The sequence below is a fragment of the Oncorhynchus kisutch genome, linkage group LG27 (assembly GCF_002021735.2).
Source record: "Oncorhynchus kisutch isolate 150728-3 linkage group LG27, Okis_V2, whole genome shotgun sequence".
In the NCBI taxonomy this organism is placed as follows: domain Eukaryota; kingdom Metazoa; phylum Chordata; class Actinopteri; order Salmoniformes; family Salmonidae; genus Oncorhynchus; species Oncorhynchus kisutch.
The window spans coordinates 18,337,493-18,355,408 of record NC_034200.2 but is presented as its reverse complement, the minus strand read 5'-3'; the positions used below and the strand labels follow the sequence as shown (position 1 = coordinate 18,355,408).

Genomic DNA, 17,916 nt, shown 5'->3' with positions numbered 1-17,916 from the left:
GATGCTTTGTTCACATCTTTACCCCACTCCATTTCCCACTTAGATCACAATATGCAAGGAATATCTACTGGCTAGTAGAACATTCCAATCTAGGACATAATTATGAGAACCTTCCATTTTATGAGCATAACATTGGTAGATCTTAAAGCCAGCCTGACAGACCATCCTTATAAATAGTACATTCGTTCTCGCTCTGCCCGTGAAATAAAACAAGCACTTGTCACCACAATGTTCACTATTCTACTCAGAATAAAGTAGTCGTCCTACTTGACAAGATGGCGCCGACAGACTTGGGTCACCCTGATTCCAGCTCCATCTTTACAGTGTATATTTTTTGGCAAGTTATTTCGTACATTATTTGCTCAAAACGTTTCTTGCATTATTACCGACGTCCAAAAATATATTTTGGATATTAGATTGGTGGTCACTCACCAGAATTTCAACACCTATACACACACCTTTTCTATTCATATACTATCCATACACTCCAGGGGTTGGAACCAAAATCGTTTTCCAATGGTTTCGTTCGGATCAGAACTCTCATTTTTTTCCGTTCTGTTCCACTGTTTCGACCAGCAAAATAAAGTTCCGAAACGGCTCGAACCCCCAAAAAGTACTGGTTTATAATAGTTCCTTTTTAAACCTCTGAAACATACAGTACCAGTAAAAAGTCTGGACACACCTACTCATTCAAGGATTTTCTTTAGTTTTACTATTTTCTACATTGTAGAATAATAGTGAAGACAACAAAACTATGAAAAAACACATATGGAATCATGTAACAAAAAGCGTTATACAAATCAAAATATATTTTATATTTGAGATTCTTCAAATAGCCTTTGCCTTGATGACAGCTTTGCACACTGCATTCTCTCAACCAGCTTCACCTGGAATGCTTTTAACAGTCTTGAAGGAGTTCCCACATATGCTGAGCACTTGTTAGCTGCTTTTCTTTCACTCTGCGGTCCAACTCATTCCAAACCATCTCAATTGGGTTGAGGTCAAGAGATTGTGGAGGCCAGGTCATCTGATGCAGCACTCCATCACTCTCCTTGGTCAATTAGCACTTAAACAGCCTGGAGGTGTGTTGGGTCATTGTCCTGTTGAAAAACAAATGACAGCCCCACTAAGCCCAAACCAGATGGGATGGCATATTGCTGCAGAATGCTGTGGTAGCCATGCTGGTTAAGATGGCCTTGAATTCTATATAAATCACTGACAGTGTCACTAACAAAGCATCCCCACAACACCTCCTCCATGCTTCACGGTGGGAACCACACATGCAGAGATCATCTGTTCACCTACACTGCGTCTCTCAAAGACAAGGCGGTTGGAACCAAAAATCTCAAACTTGGACTCATCAGACCAAAGGACAGATTTCTACGGTCTAATGTCCATTGCTCATGTTTCTTATTTTTGGTGTCTTTTAGTAGTGGTTTCTCTGCAGTAATTCGACCATGAAGGCCTGATTCACGCAGTCTCCTCTGAACAGTTGATATTGAGATGTGTCTGTTACTTCAACTCTGAACTATTTATTTGGACTGAAATTTCTGAGGCTGCAGCAGAGGTAACTCTGGGTCTTCCTTTCCTGTGGTGGTCCTCATGAGAGGACCACCATGGATTGACTGACCTTCAAGTCTCAAAGAAATTATGAACTGTCGTTTCTCTTTGCTTATTTGAGCTGTTCTTGCCATAATATGGACTTGGTATTTTATCAAATAGGGCTATCTTCTGTATACCACCCCTACCTTGTCACAACACAACTGATTGGTTCAAACTCATGAAGAAGGAAAGAAATTCCACAAATTAACTTTTAACAAGGCACACCTGTTAAATTAAATGGATTCCTGGTGACAACCTCATGAAGCTGGTTAAGAGAATGCCAAGAGTGTGCAAAGCTGTCAACAAGGCAAAGGGTGGATACTTTGAAGAAGTATACAATTGAGTCTAATAGCAAAGGGTCTGAATAATTATGTAATTAAGGTTGTTTTTTTATTTGTAATATTTAAAAAACATTTAAAAAACCTGTTTTGGCTTTGTCATTATAGGGTATTGTGTGTAGATTGATGAGGATGTTTTTTGATGTATGTGGAAAAAGTGAAGGGGTCTGAATACTTTCCGAATGCACTGGACACACATACAGTATATACACTACATTACCAAAAGTATGTGGACACCTCGTCGAACATCTCATTCCAAAATCATGGGCATTAATATGGAGTTGGTCCCCCCTTTGCTGCTATAACAGCCTTCAATCTCCTGGGAAGGTCTGTACTTCTGTGCAGGTCAATCAAGTTCTTCCACACCGATCTCGACAAACCATTTCTCTATGGACCTTGCTTTGTGCACGGGGGCATTGTCATGCTGAAACAGGAAAGGGCCTTCCCCAAACTGTTGCCACAAAGTTGGAAGCACAGAATTGTCAAGAATATCATTGTATGCTGTAGCATTAAGATTTCCCTTCACTGGAACCAAGGGGCCTAACATGAACCATGAAAAACAGACGCAGACCATTATTCCTCCTCCAAACTTTACAGTTGCCACTATGCATTGGAGCAGATAGCCTTCTCCTGACATCCGCCAAACCCAGACTACCAGATTGTGAAGCGTGATTCATCACACCAGAGAACGCGTTTCCACTGCTCCAGAGTCCAATGGCGGCGAGCTTTAAACCACTCCAGCCGACGCTTGGCATTGCACATGTTGATATTAAGCTTGTGTGCGGCTGCTCGGCCATGGAAACCCATTTCATGAAGCTCCCGATTAACAGTTTTCTGTGCTGACGTCGCTTCCAGAGTCAGTTTAGAACTCGGCATTGAGTGTTGCAACTGAGGACAGACGATTTTTCAGCATTTGGCAGTCCCGTTCTGTGAGTCTGGCCTACCACTTCACGGCAGAGCCATTGTTGCTCCTAGGTGTTTCCACTTCACAGTTGACCGGACAGCTCTAGCATGGCAGAAATTTGTTGGAAAGATGGCATCCTATGATAGTATCACGTTGAAAGTCACTGAGCTCTTAGGCCATTCTACTGACAATGTTTGTCTATAGAGATTGCATGGCTATGTTCTAGATTTTATACACCTTGTCAGCAACGGGTGTGGCTGAAATAGCCAAATCCACAAATTTGAAGGGGTGGCCACCTACTTTTGGCCATGTAGTGTATTACTGCACTGTTAGAGCTAGAAACATAAGAATTCTGCTGCACCTGCGATAAAATCTGCAAAATATGTGTACACAATCAATACAATTTTATTTGACTTGTCTTTGAAGCTACTGAAACTAAATGAACTCACGTTGCAGCAGGAGCCCGAGCCAAGGAGACCCATCTGGGAATACTTTGTTGTGTAACGTGCCCCAGTGCAATTTCTCTCCTGCTCACTCCCCCCCATCCCTCCATCCTCTCACCTCAGCACACAAAGCGCTATTTTAGGCTCTACTGAGACTGAGGCTCTGTGGCTGTACTGGAAACACCTGGGACAATCACAGCCCTCTGCCTTCCTACCCGGGACCATGAAGCTGCAAGCTTTAACTTTGTTTTCACGCAAGACGGGAAAGAGATTATGGGGCAAATGGTCCCCATCGAGGCTGTACAGAAATTATTCATCAAAATGGGGTCATGGTTTCTTTACCACTAAGCGGTTTAGTCTCTCCACTCCCTCCCAGTTGTGAATTTAATTAAACATCTACATCATGTAGAAACTGCCATCAAAATTACTAAAAGGTTTTAAAAACAATTCTAATAACATGCACAGTTAGACAATGGATGCAAACACAATAGATGCAAACAGATTTATTTTAATCCATCAGATGTTCACTGAAATATAGCACATAAAACATTTGATTGGCACAGAAATAATTTGGGTGGGAATTCAGGTATTCAATTTGTCAAATTTTTATTGTGTTTTTAGAATGCACTCATACAGTGCATTCGGAAAGCATTGAGACCCCTTGACATTTTCCACATTTTGTTACGTTACAGCCTGGTTCTAAAATGAATTAAATATTTTTTCCCCCTCACCAATCTACACACAATACCCCATAATGACGAAGCAAAAACGTTTTTTTTGTGTGTGCAAATTTATAAGAAATTTAAAACAGAAGTAACTTATTTACATAAGTGTTCAGACCCTTTGCTACAGTATGAGACTCGAATTGAGCTCAGGTGCATCCTGTTTCCATTGACCATCCTTGAGATGTTTCTACAACTTGATTGGAGTCCACCTGTGGTAAATTCAATTGATTGGACACGATTTGGAAAGGCACACCTGTCTATATAAAAGGTCCCACACAGTTGAGCAAAAACCAAGGAAGTACCAGTGACGGGCTCAATACAGAAGTGGTCCGATGAAGCGGATGCTAAGATACAGGACTATTTTGCTAGCAGACTGGAATATGGAATTTACCATATCAGTCACCGGCTTCATTAATAAGTGCATCGACGAATTCGTCCTCACAGTGATTGTACGTACACAACCCAACCAGAAGCCATTGATTACAGGCAACATCCGTATTGAGCTAAAGGCTAGAGCTGCCGCTTTCAAGGAGCGATACACCAATCCGGACGCTTATAAGAAATCCCACGAAGACCTCCGACGACCCATCAAACAGGCAAAGTGTCAGTACACGACTAAGATTGAATCCCACTAGGCCGGCCCCGACGCGTGACAGATGTGGCAGGGCTTGCAAACTATCACGGATTACAAAGGGAAACCCAGCCGTGAGTTGCCCAGCAACGCGAGCCTACCAGATGAGCTAAATGCCTTCCATGCTCGCTTCGAGGCAAGCAACACTGGACCATGCATGAGAACACCAGCTGTTCCGGATGAATGTGTGATCTCGCTCTCCGTAGCCAATTTGAGTAAGACCTCTAACAGGTTAACATTCACAAGGGCGCGTACTCAGAGCATGCGCTGACCTACTGGCAAGGGTCTTCATTGACATTTTGAACCTATCCCTGACACGGTCTGTAATGGGTTGTTCCACCTCAAAAAGCACAAGGAAGAGGATTTTGACACCCACCATCTCAGCTTGTTCTGAAATCTTTTTTTATTATTTATATTTTACTCTCCCCCCCTTTATTCTCCCCAATATCATGATATCCAATTGCGATCTTGTCTCATTGCTGCAACTCCCCAACGAGCTCGGGTGAGTCGAGTCGTCCTGCGTCCTGTGAAACCCACCAAACCGAGCTTCTTAACACCCGCCCGCTTAACCCGGAAGCTGCACCAATGTGTTGGAGCCCGATCTGACACAAGGAGTTGCAAGAACGTGATAGGCCAAGTAAAGCCCGCCCAACCAAACCCTCCCCTAACCCGGACAACGCTGGGCAAATTGTGCGTCGCCCTATGGGATTCCCGGTCACGGCCGGTTGTGACACAGCCTGGAATCAAACCTGGGTCTGTAGTGACGCCTCAAGCACTGCGATGCAGTGCCTTAGACCGCTGCGCCACTTGGGAGGCCTGAAATGGTTTCTGTCGTTATAAACAGATAAGATTAGCACTTCTGTAATATTATTTTGTTTAAATATAATTTAGTCTCTGAGAAATTAAGGTAATTGATTGCATCTAAAGTGAGCATTTCTATTTCTAGGATTAGTATAATTTTCAATAAATATAGTACCCAACATCCGATTTGGACCAAACTTTTCTAACAAGGAGTTAGAAATGAGGAATCCAAAGGAATGTTCAAAAGCGACCCATGGACCCTCCACACCCCACGCCAATCCCACCCCAACAACGAGTATATAGTATCAGTTCTCTGTGTCTGACAAATATTATGTATCTGCGGCTCTGAGTATTGTTTCTTTATCCTATGTAATGTACTCCCAGTGAAATTGGCAGTCCCCCCCCCCCCGACAAATTAGTAATTGAAGTTGTTTATGTCCCATTCTACATCCTGATATTACCAGGTTCTGACCACTAGATGGTGCTGTTTTTGCTTGAATGTGAAAAAAAGAATTGAAGTCCCCTCACCGTTAAAGGGATAGTTTAGCCATATTACAAAATTACATTGGTTTGCACTCCACACTGGTCTCACCCATCTGGACAAAAGGAATACCTATGTAAGAATGCTGTTCATTGACTACAGCTCATCACCAAGCTCAGGACCATGGGACTGAACACCTCCCACTGCAACTGGATCCTGGACTTCCTGATGGGCCGCCCCCAGGTTGTGAGGGTAGCCAACAACACATCTGCCATGCTGACCATCAACATAGGGGCCCCTCAGGGGTGTGTGCCTAGTACTCTCCTGTACGCCCTGTTCATCCACGACTGTGTGGCCGTGCATGACTCCAACACCATCATCACGTTTGCTGACGACACGACGGCGGTAGGATTGATCACCGACAACGATGAGGCTGCTTATAGGAAGGTCACCAGAGACCTGGCAGTGTGGCGCCAGGACAACAACCTTTCCCTCAATGTCAGCAAGCTAAATGAGCTACAGGAAATGGAGAGGCGAGCTTCAAGGTCTTCTGTGTTCACATCACTAAGGAATTAACATGGTCCACAGACACCCATACAGTTGTGAATAGGGTACAACAGCACCTCTTCCCCCTCAGGAGGCTGAAAAGATTTAGCATGGGTCCTCATCTCCTCAAAAGGTTCTACAGATGCACCATTGAGAGCTGGCTGCACCACCGCTTGGTACGGCAACAGCAAGGCACGCCACCGCAAGATGCTCCAGAGGGTGATGATACGGCCCAGTACATCACTGGGGCCAAGCACCCTGCCATCCAGGACCTGCATACTAGGTGGTGTTAGACGAAGGCCCACAATATTTTCAAAGACTTCAGCCACCCAAGCCAAGGTTCAGAGTTTTCCCTTGTAGTGGGGCAGCTTGTTTCCTGGCCCTACCGGTAAACAATGACCGTGGCCAGGAGTTTTTCCTCATCTGAGTCACGCAGTCTGGAGAAACTACTGGCTCTACCTAGATTACATGACTGTGGCCCTGAGTTTTCCCTGGTCAGGTCAGGTTTCCTAGTCAAGATTAATGACTATTAATCATGCCGTGAAGAATGGCTAGGTAGGCAGAAGCTGCAGCAGTAGTGACAGCTGTGTCTGTGGCAGGAACAGTGGAATGGAGATGGATGGAAGGATTAAGTTTGATACTGTCCATCTCTCCCTCCTTGATACTCTGCTAGGTGTCTTAATCCCATTAGTCTGATCTAACACATCCGACTCAGAGGAGGGAGCCGACACATCGTAGTACTTGTTCAGACTTATCATGTGATTCTTGTCAAAGCATATAATCCCCTGGTTGTCGAACCCGTTTGACACTCACTTTGCATCTCTCACTGTGGACAGAATCGTCCAGAACACTATAGTCTTAACCAAGATATTCGGAGATCTATCAGACAGAACTAGCACAGGACCGGCAAACAGAAGGCAATGTATCCAACCACTGTGGGGTCATTCAAATACCAACTCAAACTGTTATTTTTAAACAGTGATCTACTTTTTCCAGGCATATTTGTTTCTTACAATGAAGTTGATGAAAGATACTGGTATATGAATACAGTCATACCATCAATGACTTACTGCATTCAAACCGTATTGCAGAGGAAGTCTGTCATACAACCTTCCCTCTGGGTATGCCATTACAGCACCAGATGTTAAAGTCCAAGTTCACTGAACACAGTATTAAGGTAATCACTGTTTGTCCTTACTGTATTGCTAAATCTCTTCTCCAGGTACTTTTCCTAATGCTCTAACGAAATGACAGAGTACACTACAATAAACCCCAATGTCATAAAATAACTCAGAATTCCAGATAAAAGTCAGAAATGCACTGAACACTATGCAAACCCCTCTTCGTGTGTACTCAATGCCTCACATCACCATCAGAGCAGTCAAGACAACTTGTTCTGAATGTAAAACGCCTGTTTAGAATAATCTCCTACCTACAACATTGAAAAACTACACACCTGAACAATCTTCAATTACAAAGCCCCACAATGGAACAAGCAGGGTCTACAGAGACCAGTCTATTGCAAATAGACCCAGTAGAAAATGAAAACAAAGAGGGGAGGTTTGTCTGTACCTGTGCGGATGGAGGGCACTGCTGTCACCGATCCTCTCTTCTCCTGTCCGGGATGCTCTGCTGGGTGGTGGAAGTGTGCCTGCTTGTGTGTGTGTGTGTGTCTCAGCCTCAGTGTTAATATGCATACGCTTTAGTTCTGTCTATAAACAAGCAGCATTTCCCTTGACTGAGTGAGTGTGTGCTTGGAGGAGTGTGCAGGTTTGTGTGTGCGCGCGTGCCTGTGCTGATCTGCGGGCCGAGTGCAGAGCTCAGCATAAAAGCGGATCTTGCCCAGCTCTGTCCTTGCTGCAGGCTCGCGCCAGTGATTAATAAACTGTTGTAATTATGTCCCAAGGGCATGGCCCGGCCACTAGGACACACACCCCTCCATACTACACACATACACAGCCATCAGCCCTTCCCAATCCACTACCCCCAGTCACACTCCGCTACTGGCCAGTCACAACAGGGGGATGGGCTAGAGGCTTCTATAACCCATTCACCATGAATGAATCAGCCAATAAGAGCATAGCACGTAAACAATTGTGTAAGCATAAATACGAGTGAACGGGCTAGATGCTTTTCATCAATGAATTTTGAATCGCATAATATCACAGCCTGTTTGGTCTTTTTAGGACCAATCCCCCCCTTTTTAACAGAGGCATAGCGTGTCCTCTGGTTGGAAAGATGATAGATGCTCCACATAAAACAGCCCTCTGAGTAAAAAAAGCAATGTGACCAACAAATTGTTTAAAAATAGCCTGGGTCGCATACAATTCAAACCACATCTTAGGGGGAGTGTTGCTGATCTAGGATCCTTTTAGATTATAATGAATATGATTATATGTACAGGAGGGACCTGATTCTAGATCAGCACTGAGATGCTTTATGACTGAGGTGGAGGTGAGGTTGGAGGGGTGTGGTAGAGGTGGGGTTGGAGAGGTGAGGTAGAAGTGAGGTTGGAGGGGTGAGCTAGGAGGTGAGGGAGCTACAGTGCCTTGCGAAAGTATTTGGCCCCCTTGAACTTTGCGACCTTTTGCCACATTTCAGGCTTCAAACATAAAGATATAAAACTGTATTTTTTTGTGAAGAATCAACAACAAGTGGGACACAATCATGAAGTGGAACGACATTTATTGGATATTTCTAACTTTTTTAACAAATCAAAAACTGAAAAATTGGGTGTGCAAAATTATTCAGCCCCTTTACTTTCAGTGCAGCAAACTCTCTCCAGAAGTTCAGTGAGGATCTCTGAATGATCCAATGTTGACCTAAATGACTAATGATGATAAATACAATCCACCTGTGTGTAATCAAGTCTCTGTATAAATGCACCTGCACTGTGATAGTCTCAGAGGTCCGTTAAAAGCGCAGAGAGCATCATGAAGAACAAGGAACACACCAGGCAGGTCCGAGATACTGTTGTGAAGAAGTTTAAAGCCGGATTTGGATAGAAAAATATTTCCCAAGCTTTAAACATCCCAAGGAGCACTGTGCAAGTGATAATATTGAAATGGAAGGAGTATCAGACCACTGCAAATCTACCAAGACCTGGCCGTCCCTCTAAACTTTCAGCTCATACAAGGAGAAGACTGATCAGAGATGCAGCCAAGAGGCCCATGATCACTCTGGATGAACTGCAGAGATCTACAGCTGAGGTGGGAGACTCTGTCCGTAGGACAACAATCAGTCGTATATTGCACAAATCTGGCCTTTATGGAAGAGTGGCAAGAAGAAAGCCATTTCTTAAAGATATCCATAAAATGTGTTGTTTAAAGTTTGCCACAAGCCACCTGGGAGACACACCTAACATGTGGAAGAAGTTGCTCTGGTCAGATGAAACCAAAATTGAACTTTTTGGCAACAATGCAAAACGTTATGTTTGGCGTAAAAGCAACACAGCTCATCACCCTGAACACACTATCCCCACTGTCAAACATGGTGGTGGCAGCATCATGGTTTGGGCCTGCTTTTTTTCAGCAGGGACAGGGAAGATGGTTAAAATTGATGGGAAGATGGATGGAGCCAAATACAGGACCATTCTGGAAGAAAACCTGATGGAGTCTGCAAAAGACCTGAGACTGGGACGGAGATTTGTCTTCCAACAAGACAATGATCCAAAACATAAAGCAAAATCTACAATGGAATGGTTCAAAAATAAACATATCCAGGTGTTAGAATGGCCAAGTCAAAGTCCAGACCTGAATCCAATCGAGAATCTGTGGAAAGAACTGAAAACTGCTGTTCACAAATGCTCTCCATCCAACCTCACTGAGCTCGAGCTGTTTTGCAAGGAGGAATGGGAAAAAGTTTCAGTCTCTCAATGTGTAAAACTGATAGAGACATACCCCAAGCGACTTACAGCTGTAATCGCAGCAAAAGGTGGATGCTACAAAGTATTAACTTAAGGGGGCTGAATAATTTTGCACGCCCAATTTTTCAGTTTTTGATTTGTTAAAAAAGTTTGAAATATCCAATAAATGTCGTTCCACTTCATGATTGTGTCCCACTTGTTGTTGATTCTTCACAAAAAAATACAGTTTTATATCTTTATGTTTGAAGCCTGAAATGTGGCAAAAGGTCGCAAAGTTCAAGGGGGCCGAATACTTTCGCAAGGCACTGTATAGTAGTTACCGTACCTCCTGTTGTTTGGAAAACAGGCTCAGACAGAAGTGTAGGGCAGAGCTGGTCTCCCTGGAGAGGTCACTGGTCTCCCTGGCCTTCAGCAGGAGAGGAGTAGCCAATGCTGGAACACAGAGGAAAGAGTTAGGGCGAGGAGAGGAAAGAGTTAGGGCGAGGAGAGGAAAGAGTTAGGGCGAGGAGAGGAAAGAGTTAGGGCGAGGAGAGAGTTAGGGCGAGGAGAGGAAAGAGTTAGGGCGAGGAGAGGAAAGAGTTAGGGCGAGGAGAGGAAAGAGTTAGGGCGAGGAGAGGAAAGAGTTAGGGCGAGGAGAGGAAAGAGGTAGGGCGAGGAGAGGAAAGAGTTAGGGCGAGGAGAGGAAAGAGTTAGGGCGAGGAGAGGAAAGAGTTAGGGCGAGGAGAGGAAAGAGTTAGTGCGAGGAGAGGAAAGAGTTAGGGCGAGGAGAGGAAAGAGTTAGGGCGAGGAGAGGAAAGAGTTAGGGCGAGGAGAGGAAAGAGTTAGGGCCATAGAGATATACAGTCAACACTATACAGTTCTATCTAATTCTGTGGCTAGGCCTTTCACACCATCTGACAGTTACACACATTACATTAATGTTTATTTTAACCAAAGGTTAATCATATCCCAAACTCTTCATTGAATAGTGGTCCTTGCTGAGGCTTGTTCTATAGAATTTACAGGCTTAATACATGAAATAAGTCCAGAGTGTTAGATGACCTCAAATAAAAAATGTAAAAAGAGTTATGCTAACCCCTTTGCAATCCCTTTAGCATTGCATGCTAGCTAGCTACAGAGGTTAGCTGGCTAGTTAGCTAATGCCATCAGTTGTTATTTTTCTATTTTGCCTATTTCCCGTTTGTAGAATGCATACTGGCATTTGAATATAGTGCGGGGAAAAAGGAATCCGGACACGGTAAGCACATTTAAATGTAGGCGTAGATGCATGGCGCGTTCGGAATTCCATGATCAGAACTCTATGATCCGAATACTAAAGCTGCATGAACTGTCAAGTCTAGACACGGCCATAGACCGACAGACAGTAAATGAGAGAGACTGGCAGAAGCTGTGAGAACATGAATAGGAGATCTCTTACTGTTGTTCTCCTCATTCTTCACCATGGACAGAAAAATAGACACTTGAGTCTCCAATTTCTGCTGGCAGACTTCAGCAGCCTGCAAAGGAGCGAGAGAGACACTTTACCTTGTGTAAGTACACACTGGCCGCACACGGCTTTGATAGGACGCAATTTCACTTGCCTTTAAAAGTCTATTGGAGTGCAGATGTTAATCTGTGTTGGTTTGAATCCCAGTCTGATTATGTGTGTGTACGTGTGGCATTGGGTGGAAAATATACTGCTGGTGGAAAAGAATTGCGCCGACCTGGAGGGAGTCTGTTAGGTCCCCCAGTGTAGCTTCATCCCCCTCCTCATCCTCAGTGGTCTGCTCCTGAGTAGTGTTACAGCTGCTGTAGGCCGTATGCTCCTCCAGGGCATCCAGCCATCTCTGCACGCATACACAAACAAATAAATCACACCAACAACAACAAAAAAATAGGCCTATGTGTTGTAAACTATGAAGTGCGGTGTCCCAAACCACATAATATCTATCCTAGGAGAACTTCACTTTTCTGATAGCCTCTGGATCCGTTTTAGATGACACCTTGAAGTGATGGAGACTGTGATCAAAGCACCGGAGGCTGAAGAAACACTTGTCCCATGCTTTTACCTGGAGGAATATGAATCAAATTCAGTGAAACAAACAATAGTCAATATAGATATGAAAATAGGTATTTCTAATATCAACATAATGTGATTAAAATGCATTCCAAGAACAGAGGTGTTGGGTTTTGGAGGGTAGGCCTATAAGTGACAGTAAAGGGTTACTGTATTTTGTGCTGTCCACATCTCAATGTTTGGTAAAGCATTGAACACAGAACCCTGGCCTGGTGCCTACCTACCCTGCAGTGAGCTTTCATCAGAGCCTTAGCGCCTTGCTTCCGGACATCCGCCATGGCATCAGCTCTAGAAACAAACACAGACAGAAAGATGAAGCTATCAAGAGATTTTCACTGTACTACCTCAAGCTCTTCAGGGGAAAACAGGAGGAGCAAGGGGCTGTGTATGCAATAGGGAGGGGAGAGAGAGAGAGATGAGGAGGGGGAAGAAGGTTGGAGGACTCACTGTCTAGGGTACCAGGACAGGACCCCATCTTGAATGACCACCCAATGGGAACGCCAGGCCAGGAACCTGGAACTCTGTATTGGACAGGGCCAAAGACAGCATCACTATACTATACTGAAGGATGTCAGTTTTCAGTAGTTTCAGAGTAACACTAAACACCACTGGTCTATACTGTACACATTTTACAGTAGGCACTGTATGAAATTATTGAATTACATTCAAGAATGTACAGAATATAGGAATACTTGTTGTGAATAAAACACTAGAATACCTTCAATAGGAGGCCTTCAAACTTCTGCACACCACTAACTGTATCCTTAGGGGAAGAAAAAACATTTCTGTTTCATGAGTATTTTGTAAGTCTAGAGCACTAGACCGATGCTTTTAACAGTATCTGCAGCTTTTCACTGCAGTGTTCTTCTCGCACCTCACCTGGTCACGACTGCCCTCCAGAATCTGCTTAATCTCCTCACTGCAGGCCAGGTCAAACACTGTTTGGTCTGCAACAGAACCAAGCCATTTATCAGACCATTATCAATTACCTCCATCTAAAAATCTAATTTAACTGTACAGTATATGTGAATATGATATATGAACAGTGTAAATAGTATTTTTGTTGTCTCTTGGTGTCTTTCCAATATATAAAACTATTTTTTTATTGAATGTAATATCTTATGTTGTTCATGTCTTTAACTGTTCTGTACCTTGTCATGTATTTGTACGTTCTATGTGGACCCGTGGACCCCAGGAAGAGTTGCTGCTGCATGGGCAGATGCTAATGGGGTTCCAAATCAACTAAACTAAACCTCCTACCAGCTGACAGGGAGGGAGGCAGTGAATACACCACATAGGATGTTCCCAAATGGCAACCTACACCCTATATAGTGGACTACTTTTGATCAGGGCCCATAGAGATAGGGAAGAAGGTGCCATTAGGGACGCAGTCAGACACCAGCTAAGTAGGCGTATCGTTTGTTTCGCAAATGTGGTAATCTATACACCTCTTTTCTTTTTCTACACATTATGAAACTTAAGTGATGATGATTTCAAACTACATCCAGGCTCTATCAAATATAATATCCATGCAAACAAAGTCCCACTTACAAAAAATATAATATTTTTCCATACAAAGGATGTGTATGGTGAGGATAGGTCAATATGGTTTACCCCAAATTCTGTGTTTATTTCCACAGTGGACATATCAGTAGGGAAACATACCACTCTTGTTCTTCATGCTGGAGCTAGCTCCACACTTGAGCAGCTTTCCAACACACTGCTTCTGCCCCCTGTAGGCAGCACAGTGTAAAGGCGTGTTCCCCTGCAGGTCTCTACAATCGATGTCAGGAGGCCGCTTCCTGCTGAGCTGAAAAAGGAACATCTAAAGTGAATGAATTAAGCACATGGTGTCTTAACATTCACATAACATGCATGCATGTAAGTCAAATCTGCATGTAAGCAATCAATATATCTATGCGCAAACTACATGGGTCCTCAGATCTTCAAAAGGTTCTACAGCTGCACCATCGAGAGCACCATGACTGGTTGCATCACTGCCTGGTATGGCAACTGCTCGGCCTCCAGAGGGTAGTGCGTACGGCCCAGTACATCATTGGGGCCACGCTTCCTGCAATCCAGGACATCTATACCAGGCGGTGTCAGAGGAAGACCCTAAAAATTGTCAAAGACCCCAGCCACCCTAGACATAGACGGTTCTCTCTGCTACCGCACAGCAAGAGGTACCGGAGCACCAAGTCTAGGTCCAAGAGGCTTCTAAACAGCTTCTACCCCCAAGCCATAAGACTCCTGAACATCTAATCAAATGCATTGCACCCCCCTCTTCTAACACCACTGCTACTCTGTTATCTATGCATTGCCATTTTAATAACTCTACCTACGTGTACATATTACCTCGACTAGCTGGTGCCACACATTGGCTCTGTACCGGTACCCCCTGTATATAGTCTCACTATTGTTATTTTCCTGCTGGTCTTTAACTACTTGTTACTTTTATTCATTTTTTTTTAAACTGCATTGTTGGTGAGGGGCTTGTAAGTAAGCACTTCACTGTAAAGTGAACACCTGCTGTATTCAGCGCATGTGACTAATACAATTTGATGTGAATAGAACCAAACAGGTTTGTTGCATAATCTTGGTTCCTCAATGGAAGGACTAGGTTGACCTCTTCAATTACGAGGTCAGTAACCAAGCTGAAGACAATAACATGAAAGCTCAAGTCATGTGTACAGTGCTTAATCATCAAGAAGACCAAAGCCACGCATCTACTACCCCATTCTGAGGTAAAGAGGCTTTGCCCTAAAGGGCACCCTATTCCCATATAGTGCACTACCTTTGACCCAAGTCCTATGGGCCCGATAGATCTCTGGTCAAAAGTAGTTAACTTTTTAGGGAATAGGGCGCCATTTGGGAGGTAACCAGAGGTTCAGTGGAGGGTCAGAGATGATCAGATGCTGACCAGCTCAGACAGGGTGAAGACGTCTCCCTCTCTGGCCGCCTCCAGAAGTTTCTCCTCCTGTCTCCTCTCAGCTCTTCTCTCTGCAGCTGCACAACATTAAACAGGGATTGTGAACCAGGGTAGTGTTCAGTAGGGCACACTGTAGCAAAACATTATGCAAAGGGGGGGGGGGGGGGAATTGCTTAATATTTGACCTACTGAACAAAATCTAGTGCAGCGATGAAGAGTCCATCAATCATTCCTCTATTATAATCCCTAATCACAACCTACCCTCCAGCATGGTGTTGATTTCATCATCCTCAGTGACAGCTTTAGGGATCTGTGCTTTCCCGTTGATGATAGTGGAACTGGCATCATATCGCAGCAACAACAGAACTACCTCCTGTGAGAGAAAATAGGATTACGTTCTCCATAGAAATGCACCACTAAGTAGCCGTGCACACTGCATACCTGAACAGACATGATCTTGTACACACGTGTATCTGTGTAAAAAGCCCATGAAAGGTTTACCTTTCTTCCTGCTAAGGCAGCTTTGTGTAGAGGCGTGTCACCCATGCTATTTTGCAAATTCACATCAGCACCAGCCTAACAAACAGACACATACTGATGCTCACACATATATATTTTAGGAAAATACACTAGGTCAAACATACATAATATAGTCTGTATTATTCTCACCTTGAGCAACTCCTCCACAACATCTTTGTGTCCATAGTAGCAGGCCAGATGTAGAGGTGTCCAACCTGCACTGGTCTTGGTCTTTCCTGGGCCATCACACCAGTCATTTAACAGTGAACTGATTACCAGAACAGCAACAGGCTTCTCAACATAACATGATGATACATTAGACTACATTTAGTTAAAGGATACCTCTGCAATTGATGTTGAGTCTGAGATCTTGCTCAATCCGTAGCTGCAGAAGACACTGGATGAGAGAGAGGCTTCCAGTCTTGGCATAGTGGAGTAACTGCTCCTCGGGGTCTGACAGGTCCATCACTGAAACTCAGAACTTCGTTATTGAGGAAAAATATACTTACATGTGGATGTCTCACAGAGCTAGCTTAATAAATGCACTTTAAAAAACATGTATGTTGCTCTGGAGCGTCTGATAATTGACTAAATTTTTTTTTTTAAATGTACAACTATAATTAAACAACAATACATAGCTCAATAATTACAGATAGACACTTACTAAATCTGCATCACTGTTAGAATAATGTAACTTTAAATTACTTCTGGGTTAGTTGCCAGAGTCGCTCTCCTCGCCAGGAGTGTATTCATTATTGAAACTGTTTAAGAACCAAACGGAAGCAAATAGAGCAAACGGAACGATACCTAAGTTACTTTGTCCAATATAAACTCTCGTTTTCGTTGCAAAACGGTTTGTTGCAAAACGTACTGCAACAAACAAAACGTTTTGCAACAGAATCGGCGTAATGAATATAACCCTGGACAAACTGGTATTGATAGATTCGACTCAACGTGTAACGTACGAAAATGTTTACAAGCACCGACATTCACTTCAAGTGAACCCCGAGCAATAAAAACACAATATTCAGCATTGATATTCGGGACATTTGGCTATGTTCTCGCGCTTGAAATTAACATTTGGTGGTTGCAAGAGTACAGAAAAGTGTCGGCAAGTGTTCATGTCGTTTTTGGTAGGCTACACAAGACTGTATTCTGCTTCTAATCCTTGGTAATTAAATGAATTAGCAGTCCAGATATTATAACTCACATACGTTCCGCAGTAAACAGCGTGGACTATATTAAAGGTTGTGTTGACGTTCAGACATTGACAGTGCATAATGGTGAAATTGGATATGGATGTCAGCTGACAAGGACTGGAACGTGAACTGTGGACGCACGTGACCAATTTAAACAGCTCAACATTTTAGCATCTAAGAAACAATATTTGTTTTAAAATATGTTTAAATCAGATTTCAAAATCACGGGGAGTTAAGAAAATTAATTGAACGGAGCAGGCTGTTGCTCATTTCAACATGTGTAGTTCTTATATTATAGACAAGATGGAAGTATTGCAATGAACCATCCCCCCCAGATTTGTAGGCTATGTAGTACTATTTATTATTTAGTAATTAGGCTATTAGACTAGAAACAATACATCATTCCTTTGTGATGTGCAGTGACATATACATGTTCACCCCCACACTAAAACACAAACACAAGCCTACCTGGGAAAAAAATATGAAAGAAATGCCAACTCTCCAGGGACATTGACCTGCAAATTCTACCTTTATCACTAGAAGTTCAGGCCATCACCCTCCTCTAATGGAAGCTAGAGCCAATAGAGACCAGGCAGGCCACTCAGACAGAGAGTGGTCTTGTTAGTAGTGATGATGTGAGTTCCCGGAAGCCCCAGTATGCAGCCATTGGGACTAATGAGGGTCATCTCTGTGTCTGCCGCAGGGGGCCAAACATTCTCCTCCTGGGGCTTGAAAGCCAGGCGCATTGCAGCGCATGGCAGGCCATTAAGGCCCACACTAAGGGGGTAACCAGAGGCCACTCAGGAAATGAGGTGGCAGGCAGAGATGTGTGTAGTCTAAACGTATTATTCAGGGAGAGAGAAGTAGAGAGATATTT

The 17,916-nt window shown here is 43.6% G+C and overlaps 1 protein-coding gene across 2 annotated transcripts in view; it reads right to left on the bottom strand.

Moving 5' to 3' along the window:
• LOC109871530 (oxysterol-binding protein-related protein 1) overlaps window positions 1–17,166 on the bottom strand; it is a 39,339-nt gene extending 22,173 nt beyond the window's left edge. The window contains exons 1-15 of one of the 2 annotated variants that reach the window (XM_031807130.1): window positions 17,051–17,166; window positions 16,183–16,308; window positions 15,991–16,076; window positions 15,823–15,897; window positions 15,583–15,694; window positions 15,313–15,398; window positions 14,058–14,202; window positions 13,272–13,339; window positions 13,111–13,155; window positions 12,840–12,913; window positions 12,617–12,680; window positions 12,283–12,384; window positions 12,040–12,162; window positions 11,754–11,832; window positions 10,662–10,768 (exon numbers count right to left, since the gene is read on the bottom strand). In XM_031807130.1, the coding sequence (XP_031662990.1) occupies window positions 10,662–10,768; window positions 11,754–11,832; window positions 12,040–12,162; window positions 12,283–12,384; window positions 12,617–12,680; window positions 12,840–12,913; window positions 13,111–13,155; window positions 13,272–13,339; window positions 14,058–14,202; window positions 15,313–15,398; window positions 15,583–15,694; window positions 15,823–15,897; window positions 15,991–16,076; window positions 16,183–16,306 (1,290 nt within the window). In that variant the 5' untranslated portion in view covers window positions 16,307–16,308; window positions 17,051–17,166. Of the gene's footprint in view, window positions 1–8,043; window positions 8,340–10,661; window positions 10,769–11,753; window positions 11,833–12,039; window positions 12,163–12,282; window positions 12,385–12,616; window positions 12,681–12,839; window positions 12,914–13,110; window positions 13,156–13,271; window positions 13,340–14,057; window positions 14,203–15,312; window positions 15,399–15,582; window positions 15,695–15,822; window positions 15,898–15,990; window positions 16,077–16,182; window positions 16,309–17,050 lie in introns of those variants that run through there. The other variant, XM_031807131.1, reaches the window with a different exon arrangement.
• Window positions 17,167–17,916: the final 750 nt, after the last annotated feature.